Below are 26267 nucleotides of genomic sequence, written 5' to 3' on the forward strand. Positions count from 1 at the left end.
AGCTGCTCTCAGAGAGACTGTTTACTTTAGCCGCATTTATCGTGAAACTTGTTAATTAGCACATTATTAGGAATGGCGATTTGCAAAGATTCATTACAAAACATTATACTCACTTCTTCTGTAGATGAAGCTGGATCATGAATGATTTGCGCGAACATAGACGCATTTATGTAGATCGGGGGTGCATTCCCTTCAGAAACAATGTAATCCACTGCGAGTTCAGCAGCTCAGATGTCGGGAGTAAATGACGACTGCTGTTCATTATTACATCCAACAACAGAACACCTCAATCGCTTAGGAGTCATTCTTGTCTACATCTGCTCCAGCGGTGAAACAATGGCAGACTGATGACAGCTCACTCAGGGCGGGTCTGAGGTAAGACACCAGTCCAGTCTGTGCTGAAACACTACTGTCAATCAAACTATCGTGGAGATCGGCTCGATTTGAGAAAAGGGAAAACATTTAACCAGATAAAAAAAAAACACTGGGTGAATTTTTATCGTTATAGGGTGGTTGTGTACACACACTGCCAACACAAATTTCAGTTCAAACAACTTGTAAAAGTGCATGCAGCACCCTCTGACCCATTTAAACACTTCACTTACAGATAGCTACAGGCCTGTCTCATTTGAACGAGTTGTTTTCAACCAGGTATCCTAATTTCTTTCACAGAATAGAATGCAATCCAACTGGATGCTAACCAATCAGGTTTCAGAAGTGGACATTCAACTGAGACTGCGCTACTCTCAGTCACTGAAGCCTTGCGGATTGCAAAAGCTGATTCCAAATCATCAGTTCTCATTCTGCTGGATCTATCTGCCGCTTTTTACACTGTGAATCATCAGATACTCCTGTCCACCCTCTCATCACTGGGCATCAAAGGGATTCCACTTCGCTGGTTTGAATTCTATCTCACTGGTAGGTCTTTCAAGGTGGCCTGGGGAGGGGAGGTTTCCAAAGCACATCAACTGCTCACTGGAGTACCTCAGGGATCAGTTCTTGGACCCCTCCTCTTCTACATATACACTACATCACTGGGTCCCATCATAGAGGTACATGGTTTCTCCTATCATTGCTATGCTGATGACACACAGCTCTATCTCTCATTTCAACCAGACGATCCAACGGTAGCTGCACAGATTTCAGACTGCCTGGCAGACATCTCAGCATGGATGAAAGAACATCACCTACAGCTCAACCTGGCAAAGACTGATCTTCTTGTCATCCCTACCACTCCAACTCTACAGCATGATTTCACCATCCAGTTAGGTTAATCAACAATTACCCCATCAAGTTCAGTCAGAAATCTTGGTGTAATCTTTTATGACCAGCTGACTTTCAAAGACCACATTGCAAAAACTTCTTGATTTTGCAGGTTTGCATAGCACAACATCAGAAAGGCCCTTCCTAACGGAGCATGCTGCACAACATCTTGTCCAGGCCCTTGTCATTTCTAGACTGGACTACTGCAATGCTCTTCTGGCTGAACTTCCATCATACACAATCAAACCTTTACAAATGATTCAGAATGCAGCAGCACGACTGGTCTTTAACGAGCACAAAAGACCCCACGTCACACCTCTCCTTATCTGCTTGCACTGGCTCCCGTTTGCAGCTCGCATCAAGTTCAAGACATTGATGCTTGCATATAGAACAGCCACAGGCTCAGCACCCTCCTACTTCCACTCACTTTTGAGTGAGCGACGCCTTGTGGTACCATCACAGAGAGGCACAAAATCACTTTCCAGAACATTCTTGTTCACCATTCCTGGCTGGTGGAATGAACTTCCCACCCCTATCTGGAATGCTGAATCCCTGACAATTTTCAAGCGACACCTGAAAACTCATCTCTTTTGTCACTATTTGACTTCATCTTAAAAAAACAACAACTTTGCTTTCTCTTTCCTTAATCTCTCCGTCTAGCTTGTACTACTCTGAACAATGCCTGAAGCTTTGTATTGCAAGCACTTCCTGCATTTATTTGCCTCTTTATGATGAATCACTTATTGTATTGTTCAATTGTAAGTCGCTTTGGATAAAAGTGTCTACTAAATGAATAAATGTAAATGTATCTAACCTAACCCCCACCCCTAAGCGTTTCTCAATATAAAACAAAGCCAATTAGTCACAATTGTCAATATAAAACAAAACCAACAAATTGGTTAAAAAAATACAAATATTCCAAGTTTTCTAGGCAAAACAATTGATTTTTATAAGAAACACACCCAAAAGCAATCCCGTCTCCATCCAACATAATGCTCAAATCACAAGCACATTAAAAAACTGCCATCTGAAGAAGTGCAACATCAGCCTTGATTGTGAAATCTGATTGGCTCTTGCGAGTCTCATGACCAATTACATCATGATAAAGTTTGGATTTATCTTTTGAATCAGATGTGACTGTATTAAGTTTCGCTCTTTTCTCCTCACTTCATAAAAGATCTAGCATGGCTTCAGAAGACTTGGAATACAACAATTTGTAATACTTTTATACTGTTTTATGGCCATTTTTTGCAATAAACACCTGTGATCTGCCTGTTACATGTTTTACATTCTTAAGAAGTGGTTAGGATTAGGGGTTTGATGCTCAAAAATATCTATGAAAGAATATATACATACAGTCTATACCCTGTATGCTTTTTATGTATTAATAAACAGCCAATATATTAATAATAGGCATGCTAATAAGCAACTAGTTAATAATGGGAATTGGTCCCTATACTGAAGTGTTACCAAAGTAATTTCTACTTTTACTCTACCTAACATTGTTCGGGAGGCAGACACACTCTGTCAGTTTGAATCTAGATTAAAGACCCATCTCTTTAACCTGGCTTACACATAGCACACTAACACATTTCTATTATTCAAATCTGTTAAAGGATTATTAGGCTGCATTAATTTGGTCAACCCGAAGTGGGAACAGTTCCAATAACACCCGAATGTACTTGTTACATCGTTAGAAGAATGGCATCTACGCTAATATTAGTCTGTTTCTTTCTTATTCCGAGGTCACCGTAGCCACCAGATCCAGTCAGTATCCAGATCAGATGGTCACTGCAGTCACCCGGCTCCAGTACGTATCCAGCCCAGATGGTGGATCAGCACCTAGAGAGGACCTATACAGCCCTGATTGTCAGCGGAGAGCAGAACAACTAGATGAGCCCCAGAGACAGATCCCCAGTGAAGACCTTGTCTCCCAGACGGCCACCGGGACAAGACCACAGGAACCAGATGAGTCCTCCGCAAAATCTGACTATGCTGGAACAACCTCTGGTTCGTCTGGCCAGAGGAGAACTGCGCCCCCCCCCCCCCCTTATTTTCCAGCGATATCGTCGACTTGATTGCACAGATACTATTTAAACTGAACTGAGTGAGCTGGATTATGACATCACTGAATTCAATTATGAACTGCCTTTAACTGAAAATTGAGTGTTTACTGTTGTCCTTTTGCATTATTGACACACTATTTTCCGATTTAATACTGTAAAGCTGCTTTGACGCAATCTGTATTGTTAAAAGCGCTATATAAATAAAGGTGACTTGACTTTTAAAAGTGCTGACCTCAGCCTCAGTGAGGGAGTCACAGGTGCAGCCGCGAGGGTCCTGCAAGAAGCCGCTAACAGGGGTGCATGTTGATGGTGCCGAGTGCTCTGCGGGGTACACCGGCTGGTGGGGTGGGTTCTTCAGCAGATGGTTTAAACTGCCATGTGTGCCGTTATTGGGGGCAGGAGGAATACCCAGCAAATCTAAAGAGACATACACAGAAGAATACACTGTTCTTAGAAGATGCTTTTCACCAAAACTACTTACAGTACAATGCAAAAATCATGCTATTGTCAAATACCGGTAAGAGCAGTCTTTATGTTAAGATAGGCTTTAAAGGGATAGTCCACCCAAAATTGACAACTCTGTAAGCATTTACTAATCAAACAGTTACAGTTTCCATTGAATTTCACTGTATGGACAAAAATTATACAACTGAAGTCAATGGTGTAGCATTTGGACCAATCAGACGCACAACTATTTGTTATATTTAACAAATAATATCTAACACCCCCTCACCTAAACAAAGTGCCAATTACGAGGGTCTATGGACCCTTCCCCCGAAATGCGTTCTACCTCTGAAAGGCAGAACAGGCCTCTGGTTCTATGGCAACCAATGCTGATATCACTGGTTTTTATTGCCCAAAGGAATGTGGGCAGAGAAACTCACTCATTTTCCTCATAGGAAAGACACATAATGCCCAGAGAAATGGACTGTTCTCTAATTAATTCAAAACCTTTCTTTGAATGAACACGCATATCCTTCAGGTCATTGTGTATGTCGTTCCTGTCCTTGTATATTGTCTTTTATATTGTATACTGTTTTATGCAGGCTTATGATAGAACCACACGTTCATGTAATCCTACCATGTTTAGTATCTACAAATTCATCTTCTGATGATCTAAACGAGAGTGTATATTATATGTTGGTACATAGGCAATATATTAGTGTTCTAAGAATCTTTATTAATTTTGATTCAAGTTTCATATGCAAATTACCATGCTCTCACACAAAGGGTCATAAAACTCCCCAGTATTTCCAAACTCCCGCTTGGAATTTCAGCCTTTCTTATTGGACAAGCTCATCCTGAGAGGCGTGCATCTTGTCAATCCTTAAAGGCCTCACATCGGTGACCCGCCTCCAGTCTGCGGTTGTTAGATTCTGAGAAGATGAGGATGTTCGTGCCAGACTTCGGCCTTGACTTTCCATTCACCAAAATCCTCTGACTCAAACTGGCTCTTTTTCATCAACAAACCTCAGCAAAGATTAACTTGAGCCTTCAGATTGCATCAGGACTCTCTTTCAGACAGACAAGATGTGCAAGTATCAAACTTAGTCTTATTAATTGATACATTAAGTATCATTTGCAACTTTTTACAAAGGTGTGTTTGAACTAAGAAACTGATGTTTCCTTCAGGCTGTAGATCTGCTGAATATCAAATGGTACCATAGCTTCATGTTTTTATTTATCTTCTTTTTACTGCCTAAGCTTTAACCCGTGTGTGTGTGTATGTGTATGTTAGACTAGTTTAAGTGTTTATGTAGTTAATAAAGTCTTACTTGTATCACACTTGACGTTGTTCCTTGTTTGCTCATAACTGGAGTCCCTAATCATGCAGATTTTTGCTACATGCTCTGAGTAGTATTGTACAGTAAGAAAGTTATTTCCCTTAACCAGGAAATTAGACAGTTGACACTGAGAGGTCAAATGAATGCTTACAGCGGATCTAAATATTTATAATTAATTATAACTAGTTATGATTAATTATTCATATTTCCCCTTTGAGCTGCTTCGCTACAATGGGAACCAAAACTGTTTGGTTATCAACATTCTTCAAAAGTTTTTTTTTTTTTAACAGAAGAAAGAAAGTCAGGAATAAATGGCATGAGGGTGAGAAAATGACAGACTTTTCATTTTTGGGTGGAGCATCATACTAACATCAGGGTTGCCTGGCTATAGTGAGATTTTGATGACATCGGCCTAAAAGAGTAGGAAATCCTGTTAAATATCCCGGTGACAGGTACTATTTGTAGTCCTAAATACCCAGTCGGGATGCTTACATATAACTAGAGTGAAAAGAAAAGAAGAGTGGGTGAGAAAACCAGACATTATGTAACAATGTTGGAAGCTTTAAATCTGCAGCCTGTCAAGTTACAAGCTGGTCATAATTTAAAGTTCATCAAGTTCATCTAGTCAATCTACACTTTAAAAATTAGTTAGTTAAAAAAAAATGTAACTTGACCTTGCAATTTTTAATCGGAATGTCATAACTCAATCATTTGAACTGTCCCCGTCCTACATTTTTGTTCTTGTCACAATACAAAAGAAAATATCTCTTGCTAGTTCAGTTACATTAATAGCTTTTCAACAGATCAGTTTCCACTAAACACTATTTTTAACCCAACATTTTAAACATGGTTGGACAGCAGCATTAACCTCAACATTCTATTAATTGTAAAGTTATTGAAATAAATATTACATTATAAAACAGTTCCAGTTTCCTTTCTGCAAAGTCATATTATTATGCCAGTTGGTGACGACTAGTGAGTCACTGGATCATTCACTTAACCAATTCATTCAAAATCGGCCATTCATTCAGCATTGAAAGATTAATACTGCAAGTTGCTTGGACAACAAGCAAGTTAATTATGCTTTGGCTCTGTTTATGAAATTCTAGAGGTTTTAAAGAGATATTTCCATCACCATGTTCCCTTAGGGGCTCCACAGGAAACAGACAGTAACTAATGTAACCAACATTTCTTGTTTATTGAACTGTCATACAAAAGCAAGTTCACACTTGCAATCATGCTGTAGTTGGAGTGCTACCAAAACAATGATGTCAAATCTTGGGTGAATCAATTCTGAATGGGTTCATTTAACAAAGTGACTCACTGAAATTAAAATGACTTGCTTCTATAACAACAATGGATTATTATACGGATGTGTTTGCTTATGACCTCAGTTTTTTTTTTGACTGTAAAGCTAAGGATTTTTATAGTTTTTTTTTTTTTTGCCACCCACTGGAAAAATGTAGATAAGTTAGTGGCGTCACTAACTATGTAACTTCCCAACAGTGGTGTCAGACAATAAGCTGCCAATGATGGCCACTTTGCTTCGAAGTGGGTCATTAAGTCTTTGGCAGTGATTGTGAATGACGGAGATGGTGACTGAAAGAAAAGACTCTCATTGTTCTGCACAATTTCCCACAAGACTTCTCTTGGATTTAAACCAATATGAGCTCAAGACCTCACAATCCTATGCGAAGGCTGACAATTTGGCGTTAGTATACTGTATGTTGCTAGATTTAGAAACTTTTTATGAGTGATAAAGATTGTGTGAACATAATCATCATAATTTAAATAACACATTATACACTTTGTTCCAAATCAAAGATGAAGAGAAGGAATCAAACACAGTACATGGCTGCAATCAGCAGCACATTTAGGACAAAGGTGAAATTCCCATTTATCTCAACAGCAGTTATGCAACCTTATTAAAAGAAATACGCTTCGTATTGAATGTGCACTTGTAGTGTACTTCAAATCTTAAAGGTACATTTTAAACAACTGTACTTGTGTACTGAGTGTACTTAATGAGAGTACACTTTCATGACTATGATTTTTGATTATACAGTCATTTTAACAGCAATGTCTTATTTGATATTACATTTAAAGTTAATTGTTATAATACTGTATATTATTCTATTATAAATGCACTATTTGCAACTTCATCTTTACAAATGTGTTTTTTTTACAAATGTATTCACATACATGACATACACGTTTCAATAGAAATTATATTTTAGTTTACTATAAATACTTGTCAGTACATTAAGCTGTACGCTTTCACCAAAGATAATAAAAGCAAATATGAATTTATATGTAAAGATTACTTAAGTTCTACTTAAGTGGTTTAAAAAAGCAGCTAATTGCATTTAATATAAATTTAAGCTATATTATATTTTATTTGCAATTAACATGCAATTAATATTGCTTTTTTAAAAGTATGCTTAAATGCTTAAGGGCATTTAGCACACAAGAATATGCACAGTACCAAAAACGTCAATAGCAGATAAGGGATGTCAATGAAATATGATTAAAGGAACTCTTTCAAACTTTCATGATACTTCACAGAAAAATAAACTTACCACATAGTAGGTTGTAGACTTCAATGTTCTCGAAGGGAAGCACATTCGTCTTAGAATGGATACCTGGTCCATATCCAATAAAAATGGCCTGCAAACAGTTACATTTCATTCATTAAATCACACCATTTGGTTGTCGTCAAGTTTGAAAAAGTTGTGTTTCAATTGTTGAAAGCTGTGTTTGTCTAATATTTTGCCTAATATGTCATTAAAAATAGAGAAGATTTGTTTGCAAATGCCACTTAACATTTTGTTATCTAATGTGATGAAAATTAGACATCTTCAAGTGTGGCTTTAGTGTCCAAGTACTATTTGGGGCCCCTGGATATGACAACAAAACACCCACGGCAGCTCCAAAAACACAGACCACAGTTAAAAATAACTAAAACCACTTATTTTGATTTGCAGTCACAGAGAGACACACATTCCACTTGCCTCTGGCTGAAACATTTGAGTACTAGAAACTAGACTGATCTCATTTCCTTGACACGGAGTCACAAAGATGGAAATGATCTTCATTCCTCCTAACAGGAGATTTCACTTTATGTGAAGATGGCCTAAATTAAAGCTCTTGCCATAATAACCATCCCCGTGGTTGTGACTACCTTGTGCAAATTTACCTCAACCAGTTAGACCATTGCCTCATAAGAGTTCCTGTAAGAGGTTTTTGTAAAGCCTACCAGATGCATTAGACATTCCTAGACAACCACACAGACCAGGGGGCGCAGATGGCTGGAAACTCACACAAGTCACAGACGTAAACAAGGCTCTGTCAAAGGTCCAACGTGTGGGTTGAGCGTGTGTTTAAAACTGCAATCTGAACACCTTCCAGTTTGAAGGAACTACTAAGTGTGAATCTGGCACGGAGAAGCTATATTCAATGGACGGGAGTTCAATTAAAGGGCATGTCTGGATTTTTCTCCGTTTTTGTGGAAAGACCCCAGGGATCATATAATCCCTTCATGGGAATTTACTCTGATCCTTTAATAAGAATTTAGTATAATCTCCATCAAGATTCTTGGTCTACTAAACCTCATTACACTGCAGCACAGAAGCCTTTGAACAGAGCCTCAAGCAGAAACTGAAGATATAAATATTTACTGGTGTCTATGACAGATTTAAGAAATATTTTCTCTGGATTTAAGGGATAATGCTTAATTTTGTGGTTGAGGGTTATGTTGATGGTGTGGAAGCAAAGCTGAAAGAGAAGAAAACACCATACGAGTAATAATAAGTATACTTTGAGTACACTTTCACGATGATGTTTCTTAAAAGTGCACTTTGTAATAATGTCAAATCAAAAGTCTTACCAGAAAGTGTATTTTAAAACATTGATTTAGTAAGGCATTTGAACTGCACATTTGGGTGAAGCCAATCTATTGGTAACATCAGACTTTGGTAAGAAATCATCGGGGTGCCCACACTCGGTCCTGGAGGGCCGGTGTCCTGCAGAGTTTAGCTCCAACTCTAATCAAACACACCTGAAGCAGCTAATCAAGGTCTTACTAGGCATGCTAGAAACTTCCAAGCAGGTGTGTTGAGGCAAGCTGGAGCTAAACTCTGCAGGACACCGGGCCTCCAGGACCGAGTTTGGGCACCCCTGTGCTATAGCATCACTATCAAGATGAGTGTGCAATTTTTTTTATTCATTTACTTCTATTACGCAAGACATGTGCCTTTGAATATAAAAGTCTTTTAAACACCAACCTGCATGTTCTTGAAGACATTATCTGAACCATGGAAGCCGCCCCTGCAGTATTTAATTTCATTTGGTTTGCTGTAGATCAAGATGGGAGAAAAATACTGTGAAAATGCCAGCTTGAGTGCTGATTAAAAAAAATCTTCAAATGCTTCAATCGAATTCTAGTTACCATTTAAGAACAGAAAGGTTTGCCGAATTATCAAAAACTTCAAGAGGTTAAACTCATGGATTTATAAACACATTAATACTTGAAGGGATATTACATTCTTTCATTATACGCTTAAAAAATGTTTTACGATTATTTCTTGGATTTACAATTTATGCATTTGAACTGCATATAAAATATTTTCTATTTTATTTATTTTATTTATCTATTTGTATTACACCGTTTTAACAAACTAAATTTAATGTGATGCATATCCTACACATAAATTATTATTTTTTTTTCATTCTAATATATTATCATCGGTTACACTTTATTTGGTAACACTTTATTTTAAGATGTCCTTGTTACACGTTACATGTACTTACTATTGTAATAACAATAAATTATGAATAATTACATGCAAGTAACCCAAAGCCAAACCCTAATCCTAACCCGAGCCATACAGTAAGTACATGTGGTTAATTTATATTACTCAGTACTTAAATGTATATTTACACTGTAACAAGGACACCTTAAAATAAAGTGTAACCCTTTATTTTAAGGTATCCTTGTTACAATGTAATTATACATTTAAGTACTGAGTAATATTAATTAACTACATGTAGCCTACTTACTATATGGTTAGGGTTAATATTAGGGTTTGGTTTAGGGTTACGACCATGTCATTATGCATACTTTATTGTTATTATAATAGTAATTAAATGTAACGTGTAACAAGGACAGCTTAAAATAAAGTGTTACCTTATCATCTATTAGCAGCAATTTGATTTTGACGTATATTTCTTTTTCTCAAAATGCATTTAGAATACTAATTAGAATCAGAATACATCTAAATTTAGAATCAGAATACATCAAAAAAAAAAATCAGTAACAAACATGAACATGGTTAAAATTTGGCTAGCAATAAAACTAACAGAAATATTCAGTTAGTTAAAATGTATGAGATTGAAAGAAATTGATAATAAATATATAAACTTGGTTATTGTGTATTTAAAACACATTCAGTTTGTTTCATTTATATGTATGACTTACAAATATGAATTACATTAAGTTTATTCGTTTATCTTAAAACTGCATAATCCAAATGGATGGACATTTTATATGCAATTCAAATACATAAATCCTAAATTTAGACCAATTTTATTTTTTGAGCACTCATTTTGACACGACAAGCATCAGATGTGGCGTCCCAAAGCTCAAACTCACAGTGCTGCTTGCCAGCCGGGCTGCATGTAGAGATGTGCTCTCTCTATTCGGATGTTACTGGCAAAGTGAAGCCGTTTGGGCAGATGCTCCTTCAGATACGGCCTCATCGGCTGATCAGGTTCTCTGCACTTCAAACACAGAAAGAAAAAAGGACAGAATAAAGATTTCAACATGATTAAGTAGAAGATATGGTCTGTAATTGAGGTATGGGGATGTTGTGACAGGGTCGTACCGAAAGATTCTTCACCAGACTTTCATAATCAACTGCCAGATGAATACAGGGAAAGAGAAGAGATGCATTTAATGAACAAAACACTTTTTATAAATGGGTGTTTCTTCAACTATAGTAACTTTAGACCAGTTGTAAAATATTACAAAATTTTATATATTTATATATATATATATATATATTTTTTTTTATAAATGTAATTTATTCCTCTTATGCAAAGCTGTCACATGATCCTTCAGAAATCATTCTAATATGCTGATTTGCTGCTCAAAAACACATTATTATAATTTTTTATCAATACTGAAAACAATTGTGCACCTTAAAAAGAACAGCATTTGCAGCAGAATATATCTGCAAAAATTTTAATTTTTACCATCACTATTGATCATTTTAATAGAACCTTGCTGATTTATTTATTTTAAAAGTAAATTTATTTACTTACTGACCCCAAACTTTGCATCATATTTCAGCCCAAGTTTTTCACTGTACAACAAGTACACTAACTTTTGATAAAACTTCACTAGGAACAAAATTGTTGGTCACAGTGGAAATTGGCTGCAATTTGTGTAAAAATGTATATAAATTCATGTCACATTATGCAGATATTTACAGAGCCCCGCACATGACATGCAAGAAAAAATAAATAAATCGTGCGCACGATTTCCTAATTTGTTCCCTCGATGTACTAAAACGTGCACACAATAACTATTTAGTTCCCTCGATTTGCTAAATCGTGCGCACAATTTACCAATTCGTTCTCTCGATTTATAAATCGTGTGCACAATTTATAAATCGAGGGAATGAATTAGCAAATCGAGGGAATGAATTTGTAAATCGTGTGCACAATTTATAAATCGAGGGAACGAATTAGCAAATTGAGGGAACGAATTAGTAAATCGTGTGCACAATTTATAAATCGAAGGAACGAATTAGCAAATCGAGGGAACGAAATAGTAAATCGTGTGCACAATTTATAAATCGAGGGAACGAATTAGCAAATTAAGGGAACAAATTAGTAAATCGTGTGCACAATTTATAAATCGAAGGAACGAATTAGCAAATCGAGGGAACAAAATAGTAAATCGTGTGCACAATTCATAAATCGAGGGAACGAATTAGCAAATTAAGGGAACAAATTAGTAAATCGTGTGCACAATTTATAAATCGAGGGAACAAATTAGTAAATCGTGTGCACAATTAATAAATCGAGGGAACGAATTAGCAAATTAAGGGAACAAATTAGTAAATCGTGTGCACAATTTATAAATCGAAGGAACGAATTAGCAAATCGAGGGAACGAAATAGTAAATCGTGTGCACAATTCATAAATCGAGGGAACGAATTAGCAAATCGAGGGAACAAAATAGTAAATCGTGTGCACAATTCATAAATCGAGGGAACGAATTAGCAAATTAATGGAACGAATTAGTAAATCGTGTGCACAATTTATAAATTGAGGGAACGAATTAGTAAATTGAGGGAACGAATTAGTAAATCATGTGCACAATTTATAAATCGAGGGAACGAATTAGTAAATCGTGTGCACAATTTATAAATCGAGGGAACGAAATAGTAAATCGTGCACACGATTTAGCATACTATTTTTTTCCTGCATGCCATGTGCGGGGCTCCGTAGATATTGACATGTTTCAAGAGATATTGAAAACCAGCAAATATATCGTTATATGATATATATTATATGATATTATTGATATATGAAAACCAGTAAAAATTAACCATAAGTCATTTTATAGCTAATGCAGCCTTTATACCATAAACCTGCTAGTTTTAATAAATAAAAATCAACTGCTGTGACACAAAAGTGTCTATAGTTGGAGAAACCCTCAAATACAAAGACATGTATGGTGGGTCAAATCTGTTCGCTTACAGGAGAAGAATTCATCAGGCAAACGTTTGGGACGGACTCTCGCTGCAGGACCCTGGATGACAGTGATGTCATCGATGTTTTCCAGATAGTCCGAGACATACGCAGCTTTCTTGCATGACGCTTCTTCCATCCCTGCAAATCAAGTGTTCAAAATGAACTATATTTCACAGATTGCTCATTCAGTTGTGCTTAAAGGAATAGTTCACCCAAACAATTCTCTCATGATTTACTCACCCAAACCAGAATGAATTCTTTCTTTCTAAGTAAAATAAGTGAGTACTGTACATCTTTGGGTAATGAATCAAAAACATTAAGTCCAAGTGATGTTCTCACTGTATTAATTCACAGTAGATTATAAAATTACATTTTTTTTCCTCTCACTGAAGTGTCAAAAAAGCATATAATTCACTGACAGCAAGGCTTACAGCCAACCCTCCAAGTCTTTCATTATATTCTTGAGCGGGTACTAATTAAACATCAGTGATGCAACAGAAGTTAAAAACATACAAGCTCAATATGTTTTCACAATCACTCCAACCACAAAGGCAGAGCGGCACAGACAATAAAAAAACCCAAGAGTCAAAATTAGCATGCTAGCAGGCCTCATGGCTTACTCCAAGTTCAGGAGACACATGTGCAATCCCACACGCCTTTAATTTGCCCTAATTACAAATGAAGACACACGTCAAGCAGATGTCACTGCTCAAGAACTTCTGTGCCCACCCAGATAGGTGGGAACCAGTGTTATTTTCGTATCACTGAGATACTATTATCATATTTAATTAGTTATTATTTTTATATTTTCTGTTTTTATTTTACTTTTTAAAGTCCCCATGAAATCAAAATTAAAGTTTTTTGGGTGTTAGTATCAATATGTTAGTCTTAAGGTTATCTATAAGGCAGTGTGCTCCAAAACTAGCTTATAGAAGTTTCTTATAGAAGATATAAGCATTCAAAGCTTGCAGTTTGTCACTTCCGCCAAAATGGCTCAACGATTTTTTTGACGTCACATCGTACTTCATCTTCTCATCAAATCAATCAACCAATCAAACGCTCTCTAGAAGCCGAAGCTCCCACCCCCTACACTATAAAATAGACGCTGAAGCTGCGGCTAAGATCAGTCGCTTGTTCACAGTGTAGTATTTCCTGCACAGTGTAGTATTTCCTGTACGGTGAATGGCTCGAAGTGCACAATGTAGGCGATAGGGAACGATTCAGACAGTGTAAATATGCTTTTGATTGGTGCAAATGAGGTCTGGTTTCACATTGTTTCGCGCGAACCGCGGCAGTGCACACAGTCTGATCTGGACTCTGGCTCCATCGATCATATGCGCGAGTCGGCATATATTAAAAACTTTTAAAACTACACAGCCTCAGCATGATTATGATCACTATTTTGTTTTACTAAGAGTTTCATATTGAATCTAAGGGGTAATCCATTAGACTGTGGCTGTCAAATAACGCTTTACCAAGCTCAACGTCTCTGGCCCGAGCAGATATAAACTAAACGCTATTCGCTAATTTAAAAAGGGGGCGGGGCTGCTTGATATGTCCCGCCCTCTCTTCCTGTTTCAGTTGAAATTAGGTCACCACATAGAATAATGCTGCAAGGCACTTCAGGGGACCTTTAAAGTCCGAGTGAACCGGATGTTGCTGCCGACTTTATTTCAGTGCAGTGACGTATTTCCATCAGAAACGGAATATTGAATAGAGGGCGTGGTTTTATTTTTGCGCTCCTCCTCTCGGTCTCTCACTCATAGCAATCTAACGGCTGGAGGGGTGTGTTTAAGGATATTCTGCCCAAGCCGTCAAACTGACGTCATCAGGCAAGGAATGCCATTCCAGAGCGGAAGCAAATGTTCAGATTTTGATTAAAGATTACCAAGACAAACAATTTTTTTCAGAGGATTAGCTTGCACGGATTAATTGTTCACATCAAGACTAGCAATGTGCGCTAGTAAAGTAAATAAAGTCCATTTTGATTTCATGTGGACTTTAAGTTTTAGTATGTGTTCTGTGCATGTAATTTTTATTAATTTTTAATTAAAATGTCTGGTGTTGTTTTTTTTCAGTTTGTTTTAGTTATTTTACTCCAGCAATTTAAACTAAATGAAATAAAATAAAGCAACTGGCTGCTTAAAATAAAATTAGTTTAAAGTGTTTTATTATGTTATTTCAAGTCACGGAAGTACTTTTCTCTTTAAATTGATAATGGATAATGCTTTATGGAACACGGTCTAATCCAAATTTTCCAACAAAAAGTTTCTCTTCTAATATTACAGTGGCTCAAACATGGCCAGATTTAATACTTCTGTTAGTGGACTGCAGACTGCAATTGTTTTCATAAAAACTGGGAATACAAAAGTCCAATAAATATTTACTAATGTCTGACTGACTGTGACATTTGGGTAAAAGTTCATATCAGATTTAAAAATAATAACAATAATAAAATACTTGAAATTCCAAGAAAATTATGAAATGTCAGTAATCACTTTATTCATTGAATATTTCGTGATTTTCTAAATGTACCCCATTTTTATTTTTAGATTATATGTAAAGTTGAATATATATTATATCCAACTTTATACAGTTCACTATCAGGTATGCAATGCAATACATTTCATAAAGCAAATCTCAACTGCCTGATTTTATATTTTGTTTCAAAATGTGACTATATTAGCAGTCATCTCTTTAAATTGGGTATACTGTATAATTTTATCCGCATACATACAGTATACTGACTGACATACTGTAGGCCAATATGAACTATACAGCAAATATCAACTGTTTGAATTGCTTGTATCGTTGCAAAATGTAAACTATGTTATATAAAGCATGAAGATATTATACACAAACATTCAGTAATTTCTGTAAAGCTGCTTTAAAAACAATGGGTCTCATTCACCAAGCATGCGTACGCACAAATTTGTGCATGAAATGTGTGTACGAACGTGTGTACAAATTTGAAGAGCAAATCACGATTCACCAAAAATGACGTAATAAAAATGTATTCTAAATTTACGAACTTCTAATAAAAAGTTAAGAGGACTTTTTACCTCACAATTGCGAGTTTACATCTTACAAGTCAGAATTGCAAAAACTCGCAACTATTTTTTTCAGATGTTTTGTTCTGTGTCGGAAACAAGCTTCTATATGCGAAAGCGCGTCTGCAAACTGCTGCACGTTTGACGAGAGTGATGAAAGGCTGTAAGGAAAGCGTGTGCCGAAAGCCCTTATATGGAGATGGTTTGGGCATGTTTTATGCAAATGACTAACCTTGTGCATGCAACCACCCATTTAGAATACTCCAAATTCACTACCATCAGAACGATTAAGAACAAATTCATGTACGTACGAACGTGTTGTGAATTAGGAGCGGGTTTTTCGTGAGAATTCTCCTGTGCATACAAATACAAAATAATCCACACAATTATTAGTGAATGAGACCCACTATGTATTGTGAAAAGTGCTATACAAATAAATTTGACTTAACCTGAAATACAACTATACTGTAACTGTTGCCAATACAAGTTTAAAGTCAGATTTGGTCAAATTAAAGTGTAACGGAAAGACACACAGTACTCACCGTGGTCAGAGACCAGAACCAGGTTGACACATCTGTGCAGCTGTCTTTCCTCGAGACCATCCATCAACATCCCAAGAAGCCTGTCGACATTCAGTAAAGCCTCAATGACCTGCAATGCAAAAATCCAGTTTTACATTTCATCAGTAGAATCCAAAGCAGGGGAATTCATACTGATTATGAACAGTTTAACACCCAAAGAAACAAAACTTCATCAACAAAAAATAACAATGATTGTGTTCATTTAATGTTTCATATCCTAAATCAGATATCTGCCCCCAAACTAAACTGACATTGAAGTTAGTCAATTATTTCCACATGTGGTTTGTCTTCAGTTTACCTGGCTACTCATTGGTCCATGTCGATGACCTGCAGAATCAGGCTCTTCGAAGTACAAGGTGTAAAAGTCTGGCCTAAAACAGAGTGAATATACTGTAAATTAAAAATAACATCTAAATTAACTTACTGTATTCAAGTCAAAAATAGTATTTAACATCAATTAATCAACCTGAATACATTAATTTACACATTGTTATGAGCTAAATAAGGTAGAAATAGCTCTTTACCTTAACAATTGCAAGTAAGTTTTAGTATTTGTGTTCTGTGCATGTAATTTTTATTAATTTTTAATTAAAATGTCTGGTGTTGTTTTTTTTCAGTTTGTTTTAGTTATTTTACTCCAGCAATTTAAACTAAATGAAATAAAATAAAGCAACTGGCTGCTTAAAATAAAATTAGTTTAAAGTGTTTTATTATGTTATTTCAAGTCACGGAAGTACTTTTCTCTTTAAATTGATAATGGATAATGCTTTATGGAACACGGTCTAATCCAAATTTTCCAACAAAAAGTTTCTCTTCTAATATTACAGTGGCTCAAACATGGCCAGATTTAATACTTCTGTTAGTGGACTGCAGACTGCAATTGTTTTCATAAAAACTGGGAATACAAAAGTCCAATAAATATTTACTAATGTCTGACTGACTGTGACATTTGGGTAAAAGTTCATATCAGATTTAAAAATAATAACAATAATAAAATACTTGAAATTCCAAGAAAATTATGAAATGTCAGTAATCACTTTATTCATTGAATATTTCGTGATTTTCTAAATGTACCCCATTTTTATTTTTAGATTATATGTAAAGTTGAATATATATTATATCCAACTTTATACAGTTCACTATCAGGTATGCAATGCAATACATTTCATAAAGCAAATCTCAACTGCCTGATTTTATATTTTGTTTCAAAATGTGACTATATTAGCAGTCATCTCTTTAAATTGGGTATACTGTATAATTTTATCCGCATACATACAGTATACTGACTGACATACTGTAGGCCAATATGAACTATACAGCAAATATCAACTGTTTGAATTGCTTGTATCGTTGCAAAATGTAAACTATGTTATATAAAGCATGAAGATATTATACACAAACATTCAGTAATTTCTGTAAAGCTGCTTTAAAAACAATGGGTCTCATTCACCAAGCATGCGTACGCACAAATTTGTGCATGAAATGTGTGTACGAACGTGTGTACAAATTTGAAGAGCAAATCACGATTCACCAAAAATGACGTAATAAAAATGTATTCTAAATTTACGAACTTCTAATAAAAAGTTAAGAGGACTTTTTACCTCACAATTGCGAGTTTACATCTTACAAGTCAGAATTGCAAAAACTCGCAACTATTTTTTTCAGATGTTTTGTTCTGTGTCGGAAACAAGCTTCTATATGCGAAAGCGCATCTGCAAACTGCTGCACGTTTGACGAGAGTGATGAAAGGCTGTAAGGAAAGCGTGTGCCGAAAGCCCTTATATGGAGATGGTTTGAGCATGTTTTATGCAAATGACTAACCTTGTGCATGCAACCACTCATTTAGAATACTCCAAATTCACTACCATCAGAACGATTAAGAACAAATTCATGTACGTACGAACGTGTTGTGAATTAGGAGCGGGTTTTTCGTGAGAATTCTCCTGTGCATACAAATACAAAATAATCCACACAATTATTAGTGAATGAGACCCACTGTGTATTGTGAAAAGTGCTATACAAATAAATTTGACTTAACCTGAAATACAACTATACTGTAACTGTTGCCAATACAAGTTTAAAGTCAGATTTGGTCAAATTAAATTGTAACGGAAAGACACACAGTACTCACCGTGGTCAGAGACCAGAACCAGGTTGACACATCTGTGCAGCTGTCTTTCCTCGAGACCATCCATCAACATCCCAAGAAGCCTGTCGACATTCAGTAATGCCTCAATGACCTGCAATGCAAAAATCCAGTTTTACATTTCATCAGTAGAATCCAAAGCAGGGGAATTCATACTGATTATGAACAGTTTAAGAGTGCTAACACCCAAAGAAACAAAACTTCATCATCAAAAAATAACAATGATTGTGTTCATTTAATGTTTCATATCCTAAATCAGATATCTGCCCCCAAACTAAACTGACATTGAAGTTAGTCAATTATTTCCACATGTGGTTTGTCTTCAGTTTACCTGGCTACTCATTGGTCCATGTCGATGACCTGCAGAATCAGGCTCTTCTAAGTACAAGGTGTAAAAGTCTGGCCTAAAACAGAGTGAATATACTGTAAATTAAAAATAACATCTAAATTAACTTACTGTATTCAAGTCAAAAATAGTATTTAACATCAATTAATCAACCTGAATACATTAATTTACACATTGTTATGAGCTAAATAAGGTAGAAATAGCTCTTTACCTTAACAATTGCAAGTTACCGTTTTTACAGTGTAGGCAGAATCAAACCAAAATAAATAAATATACATTTTAAAAAAGCATTACCTTTCTCCTTCAGGTAAATGCAACCATTCAAAGATTTTTGCCACCCTCTTTTCAAAGGGGATGTTCCTAAAGAAATACAAATTATATCATCCATTTTAACTAGTTTAACTCAATTTTTTATGTCGGTTTCTAAAATCACTTATATCTTCTATTGAATTCAGTAAAAGCCCATATTCCATATCCATTACCTATGTAACCTGCTTCAAACTTTGAGGCAACCTTTTGTATTTAGTGTAATATGAAGTGTTGCTCTTAATAGCTAGTTTTAGATGTGAATTATAGTCAGTCCCCACAACCCTTAAATCAACCCTAAAATCCAGTTAATAACCGTTTTTAAAAAAATACGGTATTGTAAATATCCACCTGTCATACTTCACCCAGTAATCTGGGAAATGTCCATTGACTTTCACATCGGATCCAGGCCAGAAGAAAGTAGCTGTTTTTAGTTTGTTTTTCATGGCTGTGAGCCAAACCTAAAGACAATCACAGGAACAACTGAATGAAAGTGCTGACAAAAGATGTAGCTCACAAAAGATAAAACACCACTAACAATCACAAAAGCAAACATCTGCAAAAAAGCGAGATGAGAGAGAGAGCCGCAGTACAAAGACAGTGATAAATATATATATATATATATATATATTTTTATTATGTATTTTATTTCAAGTAATGAAGACATTATTATGTTTTGAGTTTTTGTTAACTATAATCACCCTGGGTTGAGGAACTGGCAATCCTGTTTCATTCAATCACAGTTCATTTGTAAGGACAAAATTAGAAACTAAAATGGTCGCTAATACATATGGTCATGAAGAAGCTCTAAAAATTCAAGCATGCATGCCTAAAGTCAGAAACCACAAAGCCTGTCTCTGTAATTACTGTAAAAGCCTGTAACACAGCTACCACTGAATGTGAATGCCTCACACATTTAAATCACCATTAGTTTGAGTCTCAAATGCCAACTGCTGCCTCTTTTCAAAAGCAAATCCCAGTATCTCCTACTAGAAGGTTTTACGCTGCATCATTTCAGCACCATGGACGGGGCAAAGCAAAAGGGCATGGCGCAGAAGGAACCTCAGAAACCCTGTCCATCACCAACTAGGACATAGGAAAGTTAATCAGGAAAACAAAAACTTTGCTATAGATCTTGGATGTTCACGATTTCAGATGCCCACCACAGAAACACCTTGTGCTCTGGCATTTTTTGACTATTTGCTGCCCATTTGTTTGCAAATGTGAATAGGTTGCCGAGTGTTAAACATCTGTGTTTTCCCCAAAACAGCTGTCTTGCTGAACTCTGAAGAGAATGACACGGGTGGTACCAGACTTTCTTCTTGTGCTGTCCTGATACAGAAAACAGTTGGGAAGAAAGTTCCACTCATAATGACAACAAAACCAAAGGCAAGTTTATGCAATTCCATCAGGTTCCACAGGATCATCAACATCAGTCCTCTTCAAGCAGTGCTTTCCTGAGGCTCAAGGATGGGTCATTAAACAGGAATTTGAAGGGATCTGTCCAATTGTAAGTCGCTTTGGATAAAAGCATCTGCTAAATTAATAAATGTAAATGTAATCTGTTATTAAAGAATTATGACAGTAACAATCTAAGCCCAATTGCATTGGCTTTCCAAAGATTCCTGGAAGCATTCGTGAATTCCCAATTTGAAAGGTTGGCTGGTCATGGAAACCTTGCTAGTTCAAGCTAGTTAAGAAGCCTGCTGGAGAAACCAGCATCTCATGTTGGAGACCAACATCTGTTTACATAAACACTGCGCTAAAGACTCCAACTTTGCAATAGATGTTAAGGTCACCAACATACACTGAACAAAATTATAAGAGCAAAAACAAAAGTGTTGCATTTATAATTTTGTTCAGTGTATGTTGCATTTTGGATGTTAATCACAATGCATGCATGCCAATGCAGGTTGCACAAGGTCCTTCTTAAAATAGGATGTGAAGTTCACACTAGGGGCTTAGTAATTACTTGTTAGTTTTAATCCTAGTATGCTCTTAATTTAGTTGCGCCATTTGTGTAAAACATCTCTTCACCACCCTTCATTACCGCCAAACAGATATCTTGGTGAACGCTGAAAAGAAAGATGATAAGGTTGGTACTGGACTTTCCTCTTGTCCCTCCCTCATATAGAAAGCAAATTGGAAGAATTATACCACAAAAAAAAACTTGTGGTAGAAGAAGTTCCACTCCATCACACTTTTTCATGACAATAAAAGTATTGATGTGATGTAAGATAATGCAATGGCTCCATCAGGTTCAAGAGGGGTTTGACCCTTGTTCAAAATAGTGTGATCAAAAAGAACATCATGCCTCTTTAAACAAAGCTTTAGGCTCAATGATGGGTCATAAAACAGGAATTTGAGGTAATGTGTTATTGAAGAATTATCTAAGCCCAAATGTATTGGCTTTCCATAGATTCCTGGAAGCATTCATGAATTCCCAGGTTGATCTAGGTTGGCTGGTCTGACTGGTAGAAATGATGGTCAATCAGAATGGTCTTTCTGATGAAGCTGGTTGATCAAGGAAACCTTGCTGGTTCAAGCTAGTTAATAAGCCTGCTGGAGAAACCAGCATCTCATATTGGGGTGGGGACAACATCTGCTTACATGCGCAGAAGATTCCAAGTCTGAAATAGATGGTAAGGTCACCACCATAAGTCATTTGAAAGGTCCTTCTTAAATTAGGATGTAAAGTTCACACTAAGGGTTTCGTAATCACTTGTAAGTTTTAATCCATGTATGCTCTTAATTTGGTTGCATCATTTGAGTTAAACATCTGCATTAACCTCAAACAGCTATCTTGGCAAACTCTAAAGAGAAACATGATAAGGGTGCTGCCAGAAGATGGGTGTGACTTTCCTTTCGTTCCACCCTGATACAGCAAGAAATCTGGACGAATTCTACCACATGAACTTGAAGAACATTCCACTCCATCACTCTAAACATCTGCTTACATGCGCAGAAGATTCCAAGTCTGAAATAGATGGTAAGGTCACCACCATAAGTCATTTGAAAGGTCCTTCTTAAATTAGGATGTAAAGTTCACACTAAGGGTTTCGTAATCACTTGTAAGTTTTAATCCATGTATGCTCTTAATTTGGTTGCATCATTTGAGTTAAACATCTGCATTAACCTCAAACAGCTATCTTGGCAAACTCTAAAGAGAAACATGATAAGGGTGCTGCCAGAAGATGGGTGTGACTTTCCTTTCGTTCCACCCTGATTCAGCAAGAAATCTGGACGAATTCTACCACATGAACTTGAAGAACATTCCACTCCATCACTCTGAATTCTGGCAGTTCAGATGAGTATATGATGAAACATCACCAACAGCAGGAGCTGCTCCATCAGGTACCAGATATTTCTGACCCTTGGCCAGAAGATTGTGATCCAAAAGAACATCAGGACTCTTCAAACAGTGCCTATGTGAGACTCATCAACTAGGAATCTGAAAGGGTGTGTTATTGAACTATGATGGTCACAGTCCAACTGTGACGTTTCTGAAAAACATATTTTGCATTGGATTTGCTAAGATTTCTGGATGCATTCATGGATTTCCAGGTTTGCTTAGGTTGGCTAATGCTGGTCTGACTGCTAAACATGATGGTCAACCAGCATTTGTCTTTCTGATGAAGCTTATTCATTAAGAAAACCTTGATTGTTCTAGCTAAAAAGCCTACTGGAGAAACCAGAATCCCATGCTGGGGACCAACTCCTGTTTACATAATGCGCTAAAGACTCAAAATTTGTTCTGGGTTGATGATCTCTTAAAATACATCAATAATAGCTAAGGTGAAATTGATGGGTCATCAAACAGAAATTTGTAAGGATGTATTATTTTAAAACTATGTCGTCACAGTCCAAGACCGACTGTGATATTTCCGAAAAGATTTCCAGCGTTCTTGAATTTCCAAGTTGGTTTAGGTTGGCTAATGCTGGTCTGACTGCTAGAAATGATAGTCAACCAGCATGGTCTTTCTGATTGATCAAGGAAACCTTGCTAGTAAGTAAGAAGCCTTCTGGATCCCACACCAGGATTATAAACAGAAATGACACGCTCCTGACATTATACTCCAGAAACATATCCCACAAGAATCAAAAACAGGAAGAGTTACACAGGATCCCAATACTAACAGCAGAATAAAAAGCAGTGCTTGTATCTTGTTCCATCTAATTCTTGTGAATTAATTATTTTAATGTCATGTACAGTAGGTAACTGTTAATGGTAATGACTCTATTTCCATTAGAATATGATAATGAACCATGGTTAATTATCTTAACATTTACCCACTAAATCCTAACAAATTAGTTATCAGTTAAGTTACTTATCCAGACCTTTCTAAACAAATAAATAAATTCAAACTGAGGGGATGTAAATTGAGTTTAAAGATTTCACAAGAAAATTATCTAATCTTTATTAAACAGATCATCACAAATCTAGATTATTGCAGATGTGTTAAATACTCACTGGTTCACCCTGGTACCATGCAGGGTTGAATTTCTCATCAATTTTCAAACTGAAAGAGGCATTGCGAGTGACATCATACATCTTATTGTCCACAATTCCATGTGATTCTGGATAAAGACCCTGCAAAAGAAAAACATTTTTAAAAAAAGCATTATTTCACTCATTAGAAAGCAGGAGCAAAGCAAGTTAACATTGGAACTAACAGTAATTGATATAATTGTCAGCCTTTTTTTATAGGAACTGCAAAAAAAGTGGTGGCACAACTAACAACTACTGAGGTTCAAATAATAAACTGGAAGGTTACTCTAAAACCAGAGTCCAAAATGAACACTTAATAAAACTGATAGTCTTATCTTCACTGATGTAAACAGTAAGTGATTCAAATCAAACACATAAAAACTGTCTACTAAAGAAAGCAAAAATGATAATGGCCATTACATTTTGACATGTATATGTAGTTCTCTAAGAGCAATTGTGGCTTAATTTCTACCTGTCACTTACTGTCACTATGGTGTAATGATTTGGGAAGGTCTTGGTGGGATAAGCAGGTCGCATATAGGGTGTGGAGGTCCCACATTTCCCTGAAGAAACAAGATGAGGTTAACCACCGAATCTTAAGTTTTTTAATTTAATATATATATTTTTTATATTAAAGGGGTCATATGATGCGATTTCAAGTGTGCTGGTCGCTGAGGAAATACATCAACTTCACACTGTGGATGGCCAGATCGGCTTTCACCGTGGACGAAGTGGAGTCCAGCCCGGGGTCATCACATGTGGTTGCCGCAAGCCCGCCACCGCTCACTGTAGCCCGCAATTTATGGAGGACTGTTTGCTGAACCTGCAGAGTAGCCTACAATGGGTCTGTGCTCAAAGGGTGTTCTATAAAGTGGGGCAGTTCCAACTTTGCAAGGACAGTCTGGCACTTCTGATCACAGCCTGTAAGTACATTTTTTATATTTAAAGGATTTACCACTGATGATTCAAATGCGACTTTGAGCAGTGTAGAGTAGCGCTTGTTGTTTGTCGTTTCTCCGATCACAAATGCAGACATGGTTTTATGTTTACGTGGCGCGATACGCAATGCAACGTGTAAAAAGACAGTATAAGTCATTATGATCAGTAATTATGTCCCCACTGGATGCAACAAATGCCTCCTTTGTAATGGGTTTTATTGTTTTTGTCTCGTCGCTCCGGGACACATGGAAACACAGTATGGTAAGGGGTGTAACATTTCCGTCACACGCTTGAGGTATTCAGCCAATCATAATGCACTGGATAGCTGGCCAATCAGAGCACACCTCGCTTTTCAGAATGATGAGCTTTGTAAAAATCGACCCATTTCAGAAAGGCGGGGCATAGAGGAGCAACAATAATGTACAGTATGTGGGAAATAATGTGTTTTTTGAACCTTAAACCGCATAAACATTTCATTACACCAAATACACAACATAATGTTCTTTTTAGCAACGTCATATGACCCCTTTAATTTATACCAGTAGTTCACAACCAGGGGGCCCATCTCACAAACATTCCAAGGGGGATTCAGGATGACTTTTTTTTTAAATAAGACAAAACCACCAATAAAACTGAAAAAATCTGGATATATGAAGTAGCCTAAATTTAAAAATATGACTTCTAGACCTGGAAAAGTCATGCAAATGAATAAGATCTTAAATGCAATTGGGATTTTAATAGTTATGTATAATTTAATAGTTTTAATAGTTAAATGTTCTAGTTATGTCAAACTCAACAACATTTTATCAGGTAAAATTTGTGAGTAAACAATAAAAGTACTTATCCAGTAAATCATGAACGACTAGAAAATTCATAAAAATTTGTTAGGTAAAAGAGTAAGATTCCTAAAGGACATTCGGCTCTTAAAATTTCTGGAATTCTAAAACATAATTATTTTAATCTTAATAATACTTATGAATTATTATGACTTGTTTTAATATATGGATGCTACTAGTTTTGGTCATTTAAAAAAAAAACTGTATTATTACAGCAGATGTACCAGAAGAAACCTATTAGTCTACATGGGGGAAATATTGGAATATTGTTGTGGACAATGGGGGACCTTGGAGTGAAAAAGAGTTGAGAACCACTGGTTTAGACCAGTGAGTATTATAATTCATCCTACTTCACTTTATGAAGAGATGTATCAGTTGGTTTTAATACACCAGTTCTCTTATAAGATGAATTTGACTCAGAAATGAATTAATTTATCAGACTGACAAATGTTAAGACATTTTAAACACAAGTCAATTAAAAATGTTCATTAGATGCCCCTAACAGATATGGCAGACATAATTCTATAGTCAGGGTCAGACTCTGACATACGGAGTTTGTTGATGACAGGAAGCAGGCTGCTGTAGGCCTCCATGTATCCTGCCCTGAATCCATCCAGAGACACCAGAAGCAGCGGCGGTTCAGAAAACCTACAGGAAAAAGATGACGTTTTTAGAAATGCTTGTCATGCCATGGAATAAA

General features: G+C 36.3%; 1 protein-coding gene across 1 annotated transcript in view; it reads right to left on the minus strand.

Annotated features, from left to right (window-relative positions):
- Window positions 1-8246: 8246 nt before the first annotated feature.
- Window positions 8247-26267, minus strand: part of LOC107562320 (ectonucleotide pyrophosphatase/phosphodiesterase family member 1-like) — a 29087-nt gene continuing 11066 nt past the window's right edge. Inside the window, exons 6-17 of the mRNA XM_016246952.1 lie at window positions 26118-26215; window positions 24276-24355; window positions 23775-23894; window positions 19655-19764; window positions 19292-19357; window positions 16804-16876; window positions 16467-16575; window positions 12881-13012; window positions 10996-11027; window positions 10764-10891; window positions 9397-9466; window positions 8247-8887 (exon numbers count right to left, since the gene is read on the minus strand). Coding sequence (XP_016102438.1) covers window positions 8726-8887; window positions 9397-9466; window positions 10764-10891; window positions 10996-11027; window positions 12881-13012; window positions 16467-16575; window positions 16804-16876; window positions 19292-19357; window positions 19655-19764; window positions 23775-23894; window positions 24276-24355; window positions 26118-26215 — 1180 coding nt within the window. The 3' untranslated portion in view covers window positions 8247-8725. The remainder of the gene's footprint in view (window positions 8888-9396; window positions 9467-10763; window positions 10892-10995; window positions 11028-12880; window positions 13013-16466; window positions 16576-16803; window positions 16877-19291; window positions 19358-19654; window positions 19765-23774; window positions 23895-24275; window positions 24356-26117; window positions 26216-26267) is intronic.

The sequence above is a fragment of the Sinocyclocheilus grahami genome, unplaced genomic scaffold (assembly GCF_001515645.1).
Source record: "Sinocyclocheilus grahami isolate Dianchi unplaced genomic scaffold, SAMN03320097.WGS_v1.1 scaffold817.1, whole genome shotgun sequence".
Classification (NCBI taxonomy): domain Eukaryota; kingdom Metazoa; phylum Chordata; class Actinopteri; order Cypriniformes; family Cyprinidae; genus Sinocyclocheilus; species Sinocyclocheilus grahami.